Source organism: Elephantulus edwardii, unplaced genomic scaffold, assembly GCF_000299155.1.
Source record: "Elephantulus edwardii isolate Elephantulus edwardi_28Jun2011 unplaced genomic scaffold, EleEdw1.0 scaffold00020, whole genome shotgun sequence".
In the NCBI taxonomy this organism is placed as follows: domain Eukaryota; kingdom Metazoa; phylum Chordata; class Mammalia; order Macroscelidea; family Macroscelididae; genus Elephantulus; species Elephantulus edwardii.
The window spans coordinates 18,742,814-18,763,201 of NW_006399770.1; the positions used below are offsets into that span (position 1 = coordinate 18,742,814).

Consider the following 20,388-nt stretch of genomic DNA (forward strand, 5'->3'; position numbering starts at 1 on the left):
GTATGGTCTTCGCAATCACCTGTTATGCATCAGAGAGTTGGACAATGACCAAGGAGGATAGAAGGAGAATTGATGCCTTCGAGCTGTGGTGCTGGAGAAGAGTATTGAGAATACTATGGACTGCTAGGAAAACAAACAGATTTGTCCTGGAGAGGATTAAACCGGGTGGCTCCTTGGAGGCAAAAATTCTGAGGCTCCGTCTAACATACTTTGGACATGTCGTGAGGAGAGTCCGGTCCTTGGAGAGGGACATCATGCTTGGGAGGGTGGAGGGATGGCGCAGGAGAGGGAGGCTCTCTATGAGGTGGATTGATTTAGTGACTGGGATGATTTGGGTGGGAGTGTCAGAGACAGTGCAATTGGCACAGGACAGAGAGGAGTTTAGGGCTGTTGTACATAGGGTCGTTATGAGTCGCAGGCGACTCAACAGCACATAACAACAACATTTATAAAGCATTAAAATATTTTAAATATTTAATTGTTTATGCATAATTGATGATTAAAAACAGAAATGAAAGTATATCTGAAACTTTAAAGAAGTATGGATTTTAATATTAAATATGAAAGGGGGAAGTTTCAATGTGAAAAGTGTAGTAGTGCAAAGTTCTAAGTCATGAGATTCCTCTACTTGATATCTTTTGTGGAACAGCATTCTAAGCAATGGAAACAGCAAGTGCAAAAGACGTGAATGCTCTATGATATCAGAGAAAATATGCAGAAGTGCATATTTCTAGCAAACAGAAAAATAATTTGCAAAATCAGGAATCAAGTGTGAGAGAAAGAAGACAGTGTAGAGATCCTTTGAGATATGTAAGGGGTTCAGAGTTTATTCCAACTGACATGAAGTCATAGGAAGATCTGGAATAGAGAATGTGAACTAGCCTTTCCTTGTGTCCCCATCACTTCCCCCAAACACTGTGGCTGCTGTGCTGAGAATAGATACAGAGGCCATGGGGTAGAAGAATCCGAGAGAAGATGAGTGGTAACAGTAACCCCCCATATGTATGATACCTTCTTGGACTGAGAAATAAGATAAAAGCCTAACTCCTTATCAAGTGTGATTTTTTGAAGGTAGAATATAGGTTGGCTGTAGGTACAACAGGAAAAGAAGTTAATGTTTTAGCCCTGACATTACCACAGTGTGTATTATTACTATTGACTGAGATGAGGAAGACTGAGAAAATTATCTTTCAGGATAGTTCTACATTTCAGTTTTGGATATGCCAAGTTTGTCAGGACAACTGGGAATGACTGAAAAGACAGCTGAGTAAATGAGTGCAGCATTCATGGAAATGATCTGGCTGGAAAAAACTCTGGGAGTTGATAGCCTGTCAATGCTATTTAGAGACTTAATTGACTCAATTAATAGCATGGCTCTTCTAAAACTCTGTTTTATAGGACTTTTCCTGAAAGAAATTAGTGTGGGTAAAATGTTCACAATCAACGCTTTGTTATAAGTAAGACAGAGATTGTGATCAAGTGCATTAACCCTCAAAAATGAAAGTCATTATTTTGTCATTTACATTCTAAAAATGATATAATTTCAACAAAATCAAGAAAACCCAGTGTTAAAAAATATAAATGCATGTATTATAACAGAATATTATTTATTCCATTACTAGCAAGTTTATTACAAGCCTAACTCCATATCAAGTGTGATTTAAATGTACTGATTATTGTTGACATCTCCAAGTGATTTTAAAGTGTGTTGGCAGTAATTGTGAAAGAAGAATAATGCCAGTTCCCTGGCATAAATTATGGTAGGATACTATGGCTGAAATCAACTGGGACCAAGTATGGATAGACACCAAAGTGCATACAGACCTTGTCAGTTGGCAGCCTCATTATACTTTCAAATTAATCACATGGATCCACACTATGTAGAAAAATACATCCATATGGTCTTGCATTATGTACAGCTGATGTCCACTTGCCACTTCATCTCAAATTATGCCACTAATATTATTCATTCTCCACTTACATGGTTCTTAAAATGACATTTTCATGTCCACTTCCTTGTCCTATCTTTGGCCACAGGCTTCTTGACCCTTTAAAATGCCACTGCCTGAAATGTTCTCTTCTCTTCACTTTTTCTAACCTTCAATATTCAATTGTTATCTTTTCAGGGAAACATTCTATGACTTCACCAACCTTTTGTTCTGCATTCTCCTAGAATCTTGTATTCCTCATTCAAAATATCTAGCCAGATGGTAGTTTTCTACTTATTTGTGTGCCTATTTTATTGATGACGGTTGCTTCAAGTAGACTTTAATATGTTGTTGTTATGTGCTGTCAAGTCGCTTGCAACTCATAGCAATCATATGTACAACAGCCCTAAACTCTGCTCTGTCCTGTGCCAATTACACTGTCTCTGATACACCCATCCCAATTATCCCAGTACTGAATCAATCCACCCCATAGAGGGCCCTCCTCTCCTGCGCTGTCCCTCCGCCCTCCCAAGCATGATGTTCCCGTCCAAGGACAGGTCCCTTCTTCCAACATGTCCAAAGTATATCAGATGAAGCGTCAGGATCCTTGTGTCCAAAGAGCAGCCTGGTTTAACCTTCTCCAGGCTGAACCTGTTTGTTTTCTTAACAGTCCATGGTACATTCAATAATTTTCTCCAGCACCACAGCTCAATGGCATCAATTCTCCTTCTACTCTCCCTAGTCATTGTCCAATTCTCTGATGCATAACAAGTGATTGCAAAGACCATGGCAGCCTGTATCAGATGCACTTGCTCTTTAGTACTTTGGAGAAGTCCCTAACAGCAGACTTTCTCATCACAATACATCTTTGAATTTCCTGGCTGCTGTTACCAAGAGTGTTGGCTGTGGAGCCAAGCAAACTAAAGCTGTGAACAATCTCAATCTCTTCACCATCTATCCCAATGCTGCCAATTGGTCCACTGGTGAGATCTTTGTCTTCTTGAAATTAAGCCTCAAAACATATTGAAGGCTGCAGTCCCTGAACCTCTACAGAAAGCACTTCAGGACAATCTGTGTTATGTAGATGACATACAAGACTTTAATATACATTAGACAAAAGAAGATGACTGTTACATTGAGTAGCTCATAAGATCCAAAACTTCCCTCAGCCCTAAATGTGCTTGTTGAATCTTACTCAATGAATGTATAAATGAATGAGGCTAGCACCAAGCATGAACACATAATAAAAATTTAATACATATTTATGGAGTAAATGAATTATTATGTGTATTTAATAACTTTTCACTATTACTCTTCTATTAACACACAACACCATGGGAATGGAAATTGGCATACTCTTTTAACCATAGAACCTGTTGGCCTGTGTTAACAGAAGTTTGTAGATGACCAACCAGTTATTGTGCAGTTGATTCTAATTGATAGAGATTCTATAAGAGTAGAATCACCCCACACATCTTTACAGAAAGCACATTGTCACATCTTTCTCCTGAAAAACAGGTAGTGAGTTTAAGAACACTGATATTTCAGGTGGGAGACAAACACTGATTCGCTCTGCCATCAGAGCTCCCTTCATTTAAGACACTTGCTTAATTTTGTGCCTAATTAATAGTCTCAATCTTGAATTTTCTTGGATCATAAAAGTGCCTATGAACTAAAAGTTGAAAAGTAATACCATAATAGCACATATATGTTATTAATAATAGATAAAATTCTACAATATAGTATCATAGCTAAAGATGGTGAAAGAAAGGACAAAAGCCAGTTGAGAAAAGTGGTATTTTAGAGATATGTTATTTCTGATGTACAAATAGCCAAGACTATTAGGATAAGTTACTATCAAAGTAAGATCATATTTTACATATAATTCATTGATATTAGTATTGAAAGGAATATCCTCATTGTTCTTTATCATATGCTCTGATGAAGAGAATTAAAATAATGCAATTTCCGTGCATAAACAGAGAAATAGACTTTCACTTGATTCGTGTTTATGCAAATTAGGCACATTGTCAAATTTGGTCATTTCCTGTAATAGTGGTCTGTAAATTCTCTCTGCATATCAGAATTATTTTCAGTGTTGTATAAAGTACATAAGGAGCCCTGGTGGCCTAGTGTGTAGTGGTGTTAACCAAAAAGTTCTGAGTCTCCTGTACAGGCAGCATCATGGAAGAAAGATAGGTAATCTCCTACTATTAAGATTTACAGCCTCAGAACTTGATGGAAGGACAACAACAAGTGAGAATCAATTCAACAACAGTGGAGTATTGGATTTTTATAAAGGGCATAGGTTTACAATCCATACAAAATTATTCAATCAAAGCCCTTGGGGTTGGGATTGGAAGTGGCATGACTGTGAAACCAAACAAGGACTGATTAGTCAGTTTCTCTTCTTAAGTCGACTAAATCCTAGGTTTATGAAATCACTTATCTACTCAAAGAATGTTTTTGTCTACTATATATATATTCCCATACATAGGTTAAAAAAAACAGTCCCTATTTTCACTGCTGTTGTCGTTAGGTACCATCTAGTCAAGTATTACTCATAGCAACTCTAGGAATAGTGGAACTGAAACCCAATCATCATCCTCATACTTGTTGATACACTAGAGCCCCTTGCGGAAGTCACCATGTCAATCCACTTGCTTAAGGTTCTTCCTCTTCTTTGCTGACCCTCCACCATTCTAAGCATCATGTCCCTCTCCAAGGAATAGGCCCTCCCAGCAACTCACATGAAGTATGCAAGGCAAAACCTCATTATCCTTGCCTCCAAAGAGCACTCTGGCTGTACTTTCTCCAAGACATATTTATTTGTTTTCATTGTGGTATTAATCAAATTCTATATAATCACCAGCAGTCTAGTCTGCAGGGCATTGCACTGCTAACCCAAAATGGCACCTTTGAAGTCTCAATCCATCAGCTGTTCTATGAAAGTCAGAAGGGTAATCTCCTCCTGTGAGATTTACAGCCTCTGAAAACCTGCTGAATGGTCATCTATTAGTTGATTCTGGCTCAATGACAATGAGAAGAGATACCCCATGACTTTGGAGTAAGAATATGTTTTAAACCATAAAGTCTTCATTTATGAGAGACTTATTTCCAGAAGATATACATACATTCTGAATAAAAAGCAATGGTCAGCATACAAAGTAAAGTGAAAGAGCAATCAAGTTAGAGAATACGACTTATTCAAAAGCTTGGAGGTAAAACAGACACTGAAATCCTGAGAGAATCATAAAATATAAATAGAAGTTGTGTCAATACATTTCCGGAGACACTAGCAGTAATTACTATGTTATAACCTCTTGTTTAGGTATTTGGGACACAAAAAAATTTTAGTGCAGCTAATATATGGGGCATAGTTGAGTTACAAGTTGTGCAGCAAACTCAAAGATCAGCAATTCAAATCTATCAGCTACTTAGTGATAGAAAAAAATGGGCAAACTTTTCCTATTAAGATTTATAAAATTGAAAATCCAGTAAAGGGTGCTACGTGTCAAAATTGACACAAAGGCAGTGGATTTGGGATTTGACTTGAAAAATATATAATCAACGTAGAAAAACTATAAAACATACATTTATTTTTCTGAAATTATTCCACTATTATCTGTTAATCTTACTAAGTACATGAAATGAAATTTATACTCTCCTTACTTAAAGCGTGAAGATGGTAGTTCATCACAATTATACTGTACTTTATAATATATAAATTACTTTCTAATTTAAAGAGTTTACTAAAATAATCATAAGGCAATATATAGACACAAACAGGCAATTATGTGTAATGATTATTCAAGCTAAGTGAGAATATTAACTCACAATAGCATATAAAACTAATGAAAGAATATATATTTCTAATACTCAGTTTTCAAGATTGTTATCATTCTTAATAAAACTTCCTTTTCTTCCTTACCAATAGACAAATGAAGGGATGATCCATGCTGTTGTCAAAGCAAAAATATAACTTCATATAGTTTTGTTCTCATCAGATTGCTCAGAGTAAATCCCATTTTTTTTTGCCTTTGCTAAAATATTATTTTATTCTCAAAGTCACTTGAAAGACCCCGAGTAAGGAGATCTATCACACACCAGGCGTAGATTCCAAACCCACATTCCTCCAGCCCCCAGCATTGGTCTTTGTCACGATAAAAATTTGCTTTCTTTGGTAATTCTTGGGTTTTTGCTTCACGAAGAGGACCTCTTTTCCCATAAGCCGTCTTCATTTTTTTCGTAGAGTAGAGCTTTATTTTCAGGAAACAGTGCATTAGTTGGGTATGGGTATTTTTCTAAGAACCGCAAGATGGATCTGATGTGTTCCACGAAGTGAGGGGGCTCTGTCAGAGGTGAAGTGGAAAGATTTCTCTAGTATTTGCTTGTCATCTTGCTGCAACCAGAAATCCACATGTGGATAAGGCGTCCAGGAGTATGGTCCTAGGCGAAGTTGCTGTCTTTGCATCATAAATGCTGATCATTGGTCCTCGCGTCAGAGCACGGGCAGCACGCAGCTCCTCCTCCGGCCCTCGGTCTTGGAATGAGGCTCTGTAAATCTGCAGTTTTTATGTTGACAGCAATGCCGTAAATTATTGGAAAATGACTTTCATTCACTAAGTGAGTTTTTGTGACAACTGCCTATCATCACTGAAGCCGTCCACAAGGTGCACTTCGAGCCTGCTGCATTTTATGGGCTCAGAAAAGGATTTTAGGGAGTTGATGATCAAGGGGACCTCGGCTTTGGTGTCAGATCCATCACAGTGTGTCAAGCAGATCGCCCCATTACCTGTGTGCCTCAGGACCACAATGTGACAAGTGGTGGCATCATCAGAACCCAGAATGGAGATGGAGCCATCCTTTGGGGAGGTCACTGCAAACTCTCTCTGCTGAACATACAGAAGGCCCTCGGGTCCCACTTGTTGAACAGACTGACCTCTGAGAAGTCTGGCTCTTTCCTCCAGAGTCGGATGGGCACGGACGAGGTCCCCCGGCAGGCTGGGGCAGCTGCACTCGCTGCCCCTCGACCAGCAGCGGCATCGCCCCTCCTGCCCAGTGGGTCCCCGTGGGGGCTGCCGGGAAGTGGAGTCTAAACCCCAATTTTAAAGGTGCTAGAATCAGTCATTAGCTGCAAATATTTAGTAGTGTCTGGAGAGAAGCACAAAACCATTTTCAAAAGAAAATGAAAATACTAACTCATTTCCTTTCAAAAATTTTATATATGTAAATATATAATCATTGCTAAAAAGATAACAAAAAGGTCTTAAGAAAGTTTCCACTCACATTAAGTGAGCTAGGTTTTAATCTTGTGTTTGTTTCTTGGTGGAAGTAGGGTTATTAATGGCCTAAATTTTGTTGTTGTTAAGTGTCTTATGACTCATAGTAACCCTATGAAGAGCAGATCTGAACCTTGCCCTATCTTGTGCTGTCTTCATCTCTGACACGCTAAAGCACATTACTACAATCAGTGTCAATCATCTTATTGAGATTTTAGTGCAGCTAAAACATGAGAAATAGTACTGCAAACTCAAAGGTCAGTGCTTCGAATCTATCAGCTACTTATTGAGAGAAAAATGGACAAACTTCTCATATCAACATTTATAAAATTGAAAAAGTTTCCAAGCATGATGTCTTTTTCCAACTACTGAAGCCTTATAACATGCCACAAATATGTGAGGCAAAATGTCACCATTTTCACTGTTGTGAAGACCCTGGTTGAGCTTTTAGATATGTATGTTTGTTTGTTTGTTTGTTTGTTTGCTGGAAGTCCATAGGATATTCAGTATTCTTTTCTAAAATCACAACTTAACAGACACTGATTCTTCTTCCACCATTCTTTAGTCATTATACAACTTGCAGATGTTTAGAAAGTAATTCAAAAGACCATGGTTTGGACCAAGAGCACCTTAATCTTTATACTGGCATCGTTGCTCCTTAGAATCCTGGAAAGATCCTAGACAACAAGTTTTTCCCAATGTAGCACATATTTTGATTTCTTGATTTCTAGGATTTTTTAAAAATTTCTTGACTACCAAGAGTGGTGATTGTGTATTCAAGCAAAAAAGAAATCACTGACAACTTCAATGTTTTCTCTATCATGATGTTGCTTATTGCCCCAGTGGTGAAGATTTTGTTTTCTGATGTTGAGACATAATCCATATCAATAAATATAATCTTTGATCTTCTGTAGAAAGCCTTTTAAGTCCTCACTAACAGTAAGCAAAGTTGTGTTATCTACATAACACAGGTTGCTGATGAGTCATCCTCAGGTCCTAAATATTCTGAATTGACTGTTGATGCCATCTAGTCAAGTATGACTGACCCACAGTGACCTATGAATAATAGATCTGAATCTTGTCCTATCTTATGCCATCTGCATCATCTCTAACACACTTGAGCTCATCTTTGCAGTCACTGTGTCAATCTATCTCATCAAAGGCCTTCCTGAATATCTTGACTAGAAACTGTAAAATAAACTGTGTATTCAAGTCCTATTATAGACAATGTTATTGTTGCTCGGTGTCATCAAGTACAGCTTATAGCAACTCTATGAATGACAGACCTGAACCCTGTCCTATTCTGCATATGATCATCATCTCTGATATATTTGAAACAAATAGATTTTACAAATAGATCCAGCAACTCCTTAAGGGAAAATAATTTTACCAGAGTTTATTAGTGGAAAACATTAATCAAAATAAAATATGGATGAGCTATCATATCAAATATTTGGAAATTAAATTGTCTGTTCAAATTGTGAATCTACATGTTATAAAATGGGAACTCTGGTATCCTAGTGTATAAGGCATTGTACTGCCAACCAAAGGCAGGCAGTTAAAATTCACCATTTTCACCCCTCCCAAAAAACTGCTGGAGGTCAGCCATGAGTCTGTTCTAATTAGAGAGAACATAACAACAATAACAAATTAATACTGTGTGACTTGAGCCAGAACAGTTAATGTTTCCGTTTTTCAATTCCCTTATGGATAAAAATGGACTGTTCAAATTAATTTATCACCAGTACAATTGTCAGAAGGAAATGAGATTTCATAGGAAAAGTAATTCCAATTTAATATTATGGGTTTTGATAAATGTGTAATATTATGTCTATGTGTGCTTTATTGACTATGCAAAGGAACTTGATCATAACAAATTATGGCTAATATTGATAAGAATGGAAATCCCAGAACACCTACTTGTGCTCATGCGAAACCTATACCTAGACCAAGGGTCTGTTATGCAAACAGAGCAAATGAACACGACATGGTTTAAAATTAACACGAGTGTACATGAAGATTGTATCCTTTCTCTATAGCCATTCAGTCTGTATGTTGAACAAATTATTTGAGAAGCTGGACTCTATAAAGAGAAATGTGGCTTCTGGATCAGAGGAAGACTCATAAATAACTTAGGTTACACAGATGATACCAGCTCACCTACTGAAATAGAGAAGGACTTGATACACTTTTTGCAAAAGATCAAAGAAGATAGCCTTCAATATCGACCACATATCAACATCAAGAAAACAAAAATTCTCCCCACTGGATCATAAGCAATATCATGACAGATGAATAAAAGTTTGAAACTGTCAATGATTTCATCTTACTTAGATCACAATCAACACCTTTTATACCAGCAGAGATTAGGTGATGTATTGCACTAGAGAAGTCTTCAAACAAGGACACCTCCAAATTATTGAAGAGCAAAGATGTCAGTTTGAGGACTAAGGTATTCCTGAATAAGGCCATGGCCTTTTCACTTGCAATGCATCTGAGCTAGACAATGAATAAGGATGACAGAAGAATGATGGCATTGAGCAGTAGTGTTGAAGAAAAGTAAAAACAAGCAGGTATGTCTTGGAGATGATAAAGGGAGAAATGCTACTTGGAGGCAAATACGATAAAGCTGTGGTTAACATACTCTGGGCATGTTGCTAGAATAAGTTATTCCTTGGAGAGAGACATCTTGCTTAGAACGGTAGAGAATCAGTGAAAGAGAGGTAGAACCTCAACCCAATGGACTGTGAGGGATGGCACAGGATAGGATAGGGTTCAGAACTTTCATCCATAAGACTGCTATGAATCACACACGACTTAATAGCACCTAAAACAAGTACCATCACCACTGAATATCATGTAAAGTAGTTTCAACTTTCTTTACAACATCCCTTGTTTCACCTACTCATCCCTCTCAGCTCTCTTTATATCACATTTATCTTTCTATATTCTTTGTCATTTTTTACTTCTGTAGAATATAATACTGATTGCAGACATCCTACAACAAGGTTGAAGATTTAATTCCCATCCTTTCCACTTTGGGATTTGAAGCACGCATCCTGAACCAAGGTGGTGGTTGCGGTTGTTGTTGTTGATTGCCTTCGAATTGAGCATGACTCATAGTAACCCTATGAAAGAAAGGCCTGAAGCTCCTCTACAACTATTGACATTGATGAAAGTTCATAGATTTTCAAGAGACATGTTGTTTAGGAAGTGGATGCCACTCCTGCTTTCAAACAAAGAACCAAGGTAGCCTAAGCAATTCTGCATCTTTCCACTTTTGATTCACTTTGCATCAGATAAACATATTATTGTCTTATTGTGCCAGGAGAGAAAAACTGAGGAAGAACAGTGTTGCATTCATATGAAAAAGACAATTACAAGATCTAAAGTACAATGTTGAGAATGATAAGATACTATCCATTTGCATACAAGGATTACTATAAATGTTGTAGTCTAAATTTGACCAAACATACAATCAAGATTCATTAATAATTACTGGTGACTAGAATGCAAAAGTTGTAAATAATGAAGAACGGATGGCTGTTGGAAAATACAATCTTGGTGACAGAAAGGAAGTTGGGCATCAATAGACTGAATTTTGTATGTTCAAAGATTTAGTCATCACAAATATAATTTTGGGGGAAAAAAACCACAAAAGGTATCTTTACACCTGTACCTCACATGATGAACTGCACAGAAATCAAATTGACTACATCTGTGGAAAGAATTGTTGAAGACACTCAATATTAGTAGGCAAAGTTAGGCCAACTGCTCAGACCATCAGTTACTCATGTGCAAGTTCAAATTGAAGCTGAATAACATTAGAGCAAGCCACAAGGACCAAATCACAGCCTTGACTCTGTTCAACCTGAATTTAAAAATGGCTTCCACAGTAAGTTTGAGGCATGGAATGCTAGTGATCAAAACAGATTACTTATGGAATAACATCAAAGATATCATCCATGAAGAGAACAAAAAGGTCATTACAAAGACAGAAAAGGACATCAGAAGGGATGGAAAATCCACTAGATTGTCAAGTAGCAAATCAAATGGAAGAAATAGTGAAGTAAAAGATAAACAGAAGATTTCAACAGGAAGCTCAAGAAGACAAAGCTAAGTATTACAATGGAATGTGCAAAGAGCTGAAGATGTAAAATAAAAAAGGAAGAACTCATGCTGACAGAACTGAAAAACTAATTCAAGTTTTGAATATAAACAATGAGAAATGCTATGAGCAAAATTTTGAAAGATACAGGAAACATCAAAAGAAGATGGAAAAAATATAAAGTCAATGTACTAGAAATAATTAATTGACACTGAAAAACTTCAGGAGGTACCATATCAACAAGACCATTGGTAATAAAGGAAGAATTTCAAGCTGCAGTGAAGGTATTGGCAAAAAATAAGGCTGCAGGAATTCATGGAGTACCAGTTGACTTGTTTCAACTAACAGATATAGCCCTGCATGAGTCCATGCCAGGAAATTTGAGGACAACTGTCTGGCTGACTAACTGGAAAAAAGATCCATATTTGTTCTCATTTCCAAGAAAGGAGGTCCAACAGACCAGGAATTATAAAACAATATTGTTATTATCACATGCAAGCAAAATCTTGCTGAAGTACTATATAAAGCTCAAGTACTATATAAAGCTCAAGTGTGGTTCAGAAGAGGCCACGGCACCAGAGATATCACTGCTGACATCAGAGGGATGTTGGCTGAAAGCAGAGAACACCAGAAGAATGTCTATTTGAATTTTATTGACTATGCAAATAAATTTGTATGTGTGAATCATAACAAACTATGGTTAACACTGAGAAAATGAGGATCCTAAAACACTCAACTATGCTTGTTTAAAACCTATACCTAGACCAAAAAATTTTTCTTCAAACAAAACAAGGGAACCCTGCATGGTTTAATATCAAGAAAGATGTGTCAGATCTTCTCTATACCTATTCAATCTATATGCTGAGAAAATCATTCAAGAACCTGGACTCGATGAAAAAGAATGTGGCATCAGGATCAAAGACTCAACAACAAACTGTGTTATGCAGATGACACCTGCTAACTAGAAAATGATGAGGACCTGAAATGCTTGTTGTAGAAGATCAAAGACTATAGTCTTCAATATGGATTACCTATCAACATCAAGAAGACAAGTCTTCACTACTGGATTCATAAGTAACATCCTGTCAAATGGAGAAAAAATGGTAACTGTCAATGACTTCATCATAATTGGATCCACAATCAACACCCTTGGTTCCAGCAGTCAGGAGATCAGATGTATTGCAAAAGGAAAGTCTACTGCCAAGGAAATCTCCAAATTACTGAGAAGCAATGATGTCAGTTTGAAGACTAAGGGGTACTTTATTCAAATCATGGTCTTTTCAATATTCACCTCACATTCTTTGGACACAAGTTTCTAGGAGAGGCTATTCCTTGGAAAGGGAACTCATGTTTAGAAAGGTGGAGCATCAGAAAAAGAAAGGCCCTCAAATAGATAGTCTGACACAGTGACAGTGGAAATGCTCTGTAGTGTGCCAGAGATGATGAAGATGGTACAGGATTCGACAGAGTTCAGAGCTGTTGTTTACAGTGTCTTTACGAGTCATATTAGCCTCTATGGCATCTAATAGCAACAACAACCAAGTATCATATGGTTGGAATTCTACAGTATGAAGCTTTTTGGTCTAGCTTCTTTGGCTTATATACTTAAGATTATCATATTTTTCATATTTTGATAGCTCATTTTTGTTTCTAATAGTTCATTGCATGAGGTACCAGTTTGTTTACCCAATCATCTACTGAAATATATCTTCATTGCTTCCAATTTTTAGCTATTATGATTAAAGCTTGCCATAAAACTGTACTGAAATCCTGAAGGCATGCAGTTTTAGTTCACCATCTGCTCCATGAAAGAAGGATGGGCAATATCTTCCCATGAGATTTGCTGCTTCTGAAAACCCATTCGAGGGTCAGCAATGGATTGGTTTTGACTTAATGGTATACAACAATAACAACAACAACAAATCTTTCTTTTCAGAATTTTGTGTTGACATTTTTTTTAAACTTTTGGGCAACTATATATATATATATATGTATATATATATATATGTCAGATAATGAACTCTAATACAGATTATGGACTTAGTTAATAGCAATATTTCAATATTGGTTCATCAACTGAAAGAAACATGGCACACTAATGCAAGATGTCAGAAATACGAGAGATTGGCAGCAGAAGAAGGGGGCAAATGGGAACTCTCTGTACTTTCTGCATAGTCATAGATTTTCTGTAAACCTAAACTTTCCTAAGAAAATGAATGGTATAAAAAAATTCTTAAAACAGAACATGGTACATAATCATGTATTCATCTCTAGTTCTTATATGGTATCTGTCTGGAGATAGGAGAAAGTTTCATGAACATGTGGCATTTAAGGTAAGCCACAAGTATAAGAAGACACTGACTAGATGGACACAAAGAGAACAGATGTTCCAAAGAGAGAATAAAGTGTTTGAAGATAGGGAAGACTATGGGCAAGAAGATTCACAGGTGTGTAGTGAGCAGTGGTTTTGTGAAATGAGATATGGCGGGTGATGAGAGTGGAGGCTGCAAACAGAGAAGTCGCATCTTCAAAGGGTTCTATGCTAGGCAATTTGACAATAAAGTTATCCTCAATAAGGAAGTATTTTGAAAACCCATCAACATCTAAAAGAGTGACAAGCATTAGTAAGTTGTGCTCCATTGCCAAAGTATCTAAATTCAAGAAGATACCAACCTTTATTTATAGCCCTTCTCACTGTTCAGAGCTATACACAGAAAGCAAAAAGTATGAAAGTGCACTAGAAAAAAAAGTGCACTAGAAAAAGAACCTCTTAGCCTTGTCATGAGAAAATCTCTAAGTGAGGAAAGGAAAGCCAACCACCTCACACAGTCAGGTTTGCTCCCTTAAGCCCGGATGTCAGTTTACCAGTCAGACAGAGGAAGGAAGCTTCCACTGACACTCTATGCGCTCAAGCTCTATGAATAGAGACCTTCATTGGCCTGTACAGTACAGAGCCATTCAAGAGCAATTAAATTTGGTTAAAATAAGAAAGAAATGCTTTCTAAGAAACAAAAAAAATAAAAAAAGGAGGTTTGAGGGGACTGCAAAAGTTGATTGTGCTAAAGCACTTTTACACAGGTTTGTTTTAGTTCTCAATTGTCAAGTAGTATTTAAGCTGCTCTCTTACTCTGAAATATGATAACCTTTCTTTTCTCTGAGTTCTTTCTCCTAAATTAATAGCACTGTCTCTAATTCCATGCGCAGCAAGCAAAGAGTTTATTTTACCAGATAACAGTAGGTCTGGTGATCAGCCAATGTCTAAAGAACCACTAGCCAAGTCAGTAGTAAGCCAAAGACTGCAACTGATAAACAGATATTACTTGCTAAATCACTTAAAAATTATCTTTCATCTTCTTTTCGGAGCTCCTATTATTCATGCTAAATCTGAACACAAATGGAAGGTAAAAAATTTCAACGTAGGTATGAAAATAAAATCATATTAAAGCTCTGAAAGGAGAAATAATTATACCAGATGTAAATTAATGTAGAGCACAGTTTTTAAAACCACAAACCTTTAGGTTGAAATAAATTATAAGAGAAATTTGAAGAAAATAGAGGCCATTGATGTATACACTGAGTGCTACACTGGAAGCCTTCTTCTAAGGAAGAAAATTTTTGAGAACACAGCAACGTTTTATTTCATCTCTGTATACCTTTCTTCATTGCTAAGGAACAAAACTTCAATGGTTAAAAAAAAAACAAAACAACAAAATCCTCACACAGTTTAGTTTCCTCTCACCACTCCCAGCTCAGGTAACATTTCCCCAGAATTAAAAGAGAGGAGTTCAGGGGTAAAAGCAGAAATGCAGCCCAGCTCCCCACTCTGCAATAGTCTTGAATTCCTAATGATTGCACCAACTGCTCTTAATTATTTCTCCATTGGTAGAGAGGAAAGAGTATATCCAAGCCTGAATAAAATTTTGCCTTTTGAAAACCTAAATGTCATCATTAAAAATTACATAAAATAATGCACAAGCCTCAACAGTTATAAAATGAGGTTTAGAAAAATTGTTCATCGTGTGTAAAAATACTATGGTATGTGACATCATCTTAAGCAAAATTTTCAGTGCATTTCCCTAAAGTTAGGAAAAAGACTCTTAATCTGGTAAAAATCCTAGCTCTTGAAGGCTGGACTTCTACAAGTAAATATTGACAAGTAAAATTAAATTTTTCTTTCATCATTCCTCAAAATTTGACATGTTGTAAGTAAAATTCATTATGCTTGTGTATAGAATACCAAATATCATAGAAGTCAGTCCATTAACAACAGCAAGTAGTCCCCTACCATTTGTTATTTTCTGAAACTAAAAAAAATTCTTATGTTGTTCAGACACTGTGACCAAAAATAAATAAATAAATAAATTTAGGTAATATTTAACCATTCAATTAGTCTCACATTTCTAGTAATTTAAGAGATGTTTTTCATTACTCTTACAGATGTCCATCCTCTTCCTTGGAAAAAATTGAGTATTATAAGGCTACTTCTATATATTTCTAGGAATGAATACTCAGCTAACAATTTTCTGTGTTTCAGTTTTCTCATTAATAAGTGATGAGGTAGATTAATATATAATTTCTATAGTAATCACTAACTCTGGCATTCTCTAAATTGCATCTAAACAAAATTTCATTTTTAAAAAAATGTTAACTTTATTGCGCAGATACTATGGACTAAGCTCTGCTTGAATTTAGTCATTAGCCAATGTAAAGATTTGTCTATGAAAAACAGCAAGATATTTTAGGAAAAGAAAGATGGCTATGTGGACTTTTTATCAGACCCACAAATCTGAAATGGAGTCATGATTGTCTTGTATATATGGAGTAACAACTTTAGTAATGATATAGTGCTTCTATTGTCTTAGTCACAAATTGAGGTAAATCATTGAACTTTAATAAATTTCATTAATAAACTATAAGCAACCAAATTTCTCATTTTATAGTTTCATAATTTATTATTATCATTATTATTATTATTATTATTTTATGAAGATGTACTTACAAAGTTCATATACATTGTTTTATCACACCAGATATTTCCCCTTTAAAATTTGCTTTAAATTTACAAAAATAACCCCTTACCTCAGAGTCACTTTTATAAAGTTAATCCTTCAGTGAAATGGTAATTGTAAAACAAACTGATATTTTTTTGAAATTAATAGACTTAATTTGAAAACTAATAGGCATTAAAGTGAAAGTGTCTATATGACTATGTTTGTGTCAACTAAACTGTAATTATCGGTGCAAAATTAGCACAGAGATAAGTCTCATAAAACACCACTTATTCTTCATCACTTAATTTAATAATGCAAATTGAAAATATTAATAACCCTAGAAAACTCTGCATTTGTTATGGGGAGCATATGTGATCCTTTATCAGATTTTTTTATTAAAAAATCTAAGGGACCAGTTTGATCTCTCCGCAAAATTGGATTAGCACATACTCTGGAGTCCACAACCATTTCACCTGCTGATCCTGGGCACTCAAAACAAGGCTCCTTAGGGGCCCGCTACCAATTACATGTTTTGGAAAGTTCCTCATAAAACTGATAAACATTTTGTAAGTCACAGTAATGGTTTAACTACTTAAGGTTGGATGTAATTTTAATTACTAAAAATTGATTCAGTTATTTAGTTCTCAAAATCTTAAATTTTATTGTGTAATTTAATACCCAACATAAAACAATCTATCTTAATATAATCACAGTATAATTACTATACATCTTAGGTCCTGCATATAATATGTATTGGACTGGCAAAACCTTCTTAATTTTTTGACATAACTGATTTATGTTAACCATGAGACAATTAAAAAAAATAAAAGTGAAGTTATTCTAAATGCATATATTAAAAACACACAAATCCATCATAATAGTTAATTTATTTTAATCATAATCCACATTATCTTTTATATAAAATCATAGTAAAAATTTAAAATGTTTAATAAATATGGTAAAGATTTCCAGTAGAATGTTGAATTTGCTAGAGAATTTGGGTTTTCAAAGTAAAATAATATATTTCTGAGGTCATAAATATTCTTTTAATTCATTTATTCCTAAGAACCTTCTTCATAAGGTGAGATACTAAATTATGCTTTCCTAAGAATCTAAAATTATTATGAATATAGAACTTTATGTGACAATAAGCTTTTTTCTTCTTAGTTTAGAAACAAAACTACACCAATTCTCCTTGGATAAATAAATAGATCTGTAAACACTAGAGTATAATTACTTGAAAAATTAATCAAAAATCCTACTGGATGTAACTTCAACTGCAATTCTAATATCTAGAACTTAATATGTAAACTGAGGCTGGTTTTCTCCTGTGTAGTGGTTTAGACCTTGAAACCCCATTGCCTTTGTAAATATGCATACACTATTATTTCACTTTTCATGTTTAAGTAACAAATTCCTATAAGTTTAAGTGAGTATATGGCCTCCCAGTATATTATAAGCACCAAGCAACTTGATAGAAAAAGGAAGAAAAAAACCAAAATCTTACAACATGACTATTCAAACCATCTTCTTATCAGGAATGAAAGACAGAAACTTAACATCTAATATTTTGCAATTTCTCATATTACTTGACTGTAGAAAAAGAAGAATGTGTCTATCATTTATTGGGTGCAATACTAACATGTTTGTTTAAATGTATTTCAAGTACGAAACTAGATGGGGGAAAAGAAAATTATGCAACAGCAGTGTGGATATTTGTTTTCTGCTATTCTGAATGCTTTATAAAAGACCCAAAGTGAAAAAGAACTGAAAATGCTTTCTGTAAAACAGTGAAGATATACAATGGCATCTCTTAAGGTTATATTTCATCCATGTTCACAAAGATCAATGTCCTAGTTTCTATACTTTCAAATAAGTAGAAATTTTTACCGTTGGTCACACGTGCATGTAGCATGCTGAAGAAGAAACAGACTGTCTATTCTTTAATCCAGTGTTCTTTCAACCACTTTAGTAGTTAAAAGATTTTTTAAAATAAATAAATACATAAGCCTTCATTAACCTAACACAGATGCCTTAAGTCCAAATATAAAGTCACACCAGCAGAGGGCAGAACTACTGACAGCACTGCTACATTCAACTGGTGACCAGGTACTCAAAGTACAAAGCACTTTTGAAGGATTCCACATTCAAGCTCCTTTACTTATTCTTGTAAATGTAAAAGAGAATGGATTGATCCGTTAGCGTTGTTATAATTCACTGCAAAGTTTAATAAATACATTGTTAGGCAGTTTTGCCTGCAGCTATCAGAACACACAGCTACTGAGGAATGATCCAGCACTTTCCTTGCCATTCTGGAAGCTGAACCAAGAAAAAAGAAGACAAAACAGATTCTGACCTCAGGAAGCGCTAATTCACTTAATAGAGAACTCAGGTGTTGGCATTTAGAACCAAGACTAGAGTCCTGTGTTACTCCTAATGCCTGTGTCTTCTGGGATTCACTTTATTTTCTGTCCATCACTCTTTATTTATCATCTTTTTTTCCCCTAAACCTCCATCTCCTCTCTGTACTTCTCAAACAAAAACTTGTATTTTTCCTCTAAACTGCCTGGACTTCTTCTGAACTCCAAAAGCATTTGCCTGCCAGCCGCATCCACAGCACCTAACGGACCGCTCCAACCAGATGCTTCAGTGGGAAAGGGCGGAGGAAACTGAGGGGAGGAGTAAATTCACTCTTCCTCCCTGAGTACTGACAGGGCTGCAGTCTTCAGAGCAGGTCTACTCATAGAATATTTGGTGGTGCCACGTAGGAACTTTTCCTTACCTCTCTCCTCCCACCCCATCCCACACCCCTCCCTTTCTCTCTCAGCCCCTATCCCTCCATCCCCACCCCAATTGCTTGATGAGTTTCATCATTCTCCAAGAGAACTGCACGTCCAACCTGCAAGAAGAAGGCGGGGGGGGGGGGTCATAGAGGGGAGAAAAGGACTGAAATTCAGTGAAAAGAGTTTGTTCCTCTCTATTGAACCAGTTGTATTTGCTTCCTTGCATTCTGCCAAATTCTCCACTTAAAATCTCTTGAAAATGCACCAGGAAAAAAGTGTTCTCGATCCTGTAGATTCATCCCTCAGGTTTCTCTTATATCCCAAAGAGCAAAACAGCTTTTTTTTTTCCCTCCCCTCACTTCGTTCAAAGACAAAGAACTTTATCAAGGTTCATTTTATACCCTCTCTCTCTATTTTCTCCTCAACTCACCCTTAAACCGATATTTCCACTAGCAAGAATCTGAAGAAACTAGATGTGTTCAAAGGGCGGTCCAAGGAAGGATTGCTCTTCAAACAAAAAGCTTTGTAAACCTGCCCTTGAATTCAAGGTAATATTTTTCCTCGTTTCAAAGAGGCTTGAAAGTGATGAAGGGCATTTCAGCAGGCTCAGTGCCTGACAGATCTCCCCCCCGCCCCACCTCCTCTCCCATTACTGTCTCGCCTACATCTATCTCTCTCTTCACTCTCCACTTGCAACCTGGTGGCAGCTACAATCTGGATTTTATTTAAGGGAATTGTTTTTTGGGAGTGGGTGGGAGGAGGAAGAAGGAGGGGTGAAAGGGGGGGAGGGGCGCCACAGGAAAAAGACCGACGGCAAATTTCCCACCTCCCCAAAAGCAATTTTCTTCTTACCTCCTCTGACCTCTCTAGCCTGGAAGAGGAAAGTCAGTGAGAGGACTGTGATGGTGAAATGCCAGAGCCACCGTTTCGTTTTCCACCTGGAGGACCACCGCTCCATCTCTGAGCCCCTCGCTCACGACTGCGAACTAGACCCACACAATTGTGACTGCAGACCAACTTCTTCCCTTCCACGGTGCCACCGAGGATGATTGCTACACAGCCATTGGAGGGGGTGGGGGGGAAGTCAAAGGGCTTTTTCTTTTCAATTTGATGGTAGCTTCCTTCCTGCCCCTCGCCCCTCTCTTCTTCTCGGATGGCCCCACCGACAGGGACCCTCCGATCAGTCCTCCTCCGGGCCCTGCCTTCACACTGAAGGCAGATGAGGGGCTTCAACCAAAAGGCAGAGAGCACTGGGCGCCCCTAAAGGCTACATGCCGTCAGTGGGCCGGACAAGAG

At 36.7% G+C, this 20,388-nt stretch overlaps 1 protein-coding gene and 1 pseudogene across 4 annotated transcripts in view; both read right to left on the reverse strand.

Moving 5' to 3' along the window:
- The window catches only part of COL11A1 (collagen, type XI, alpha 1), a 380,126-nt gene extending 359,781 nt beyond the window's left edge, over positions 1-20,345 (reverse strand). For all 4 annotated transcript variants that reach the window (XM_006882457.1, XM_006882455.1, XM_006882458.1 and 1 more), the window contains exon 1: positions 19,945-20,345. In XM_006882457.1, coding sequence (XP_006882519.1) covers positions 19,945-20,050 — 106 coding nt within the window. In that variant the 5' untranslated portion in view covers positions 20,051-20,345. The remainder of the gene's footprint in view (positions 1-19,944) is intronic.
- On the reverse strand, positions 6,132-6,974 carry LOC102853669 (annotated as a pseudogene).
- Positions 20,346-20,388: the final 43 nt, after the last annotated feature.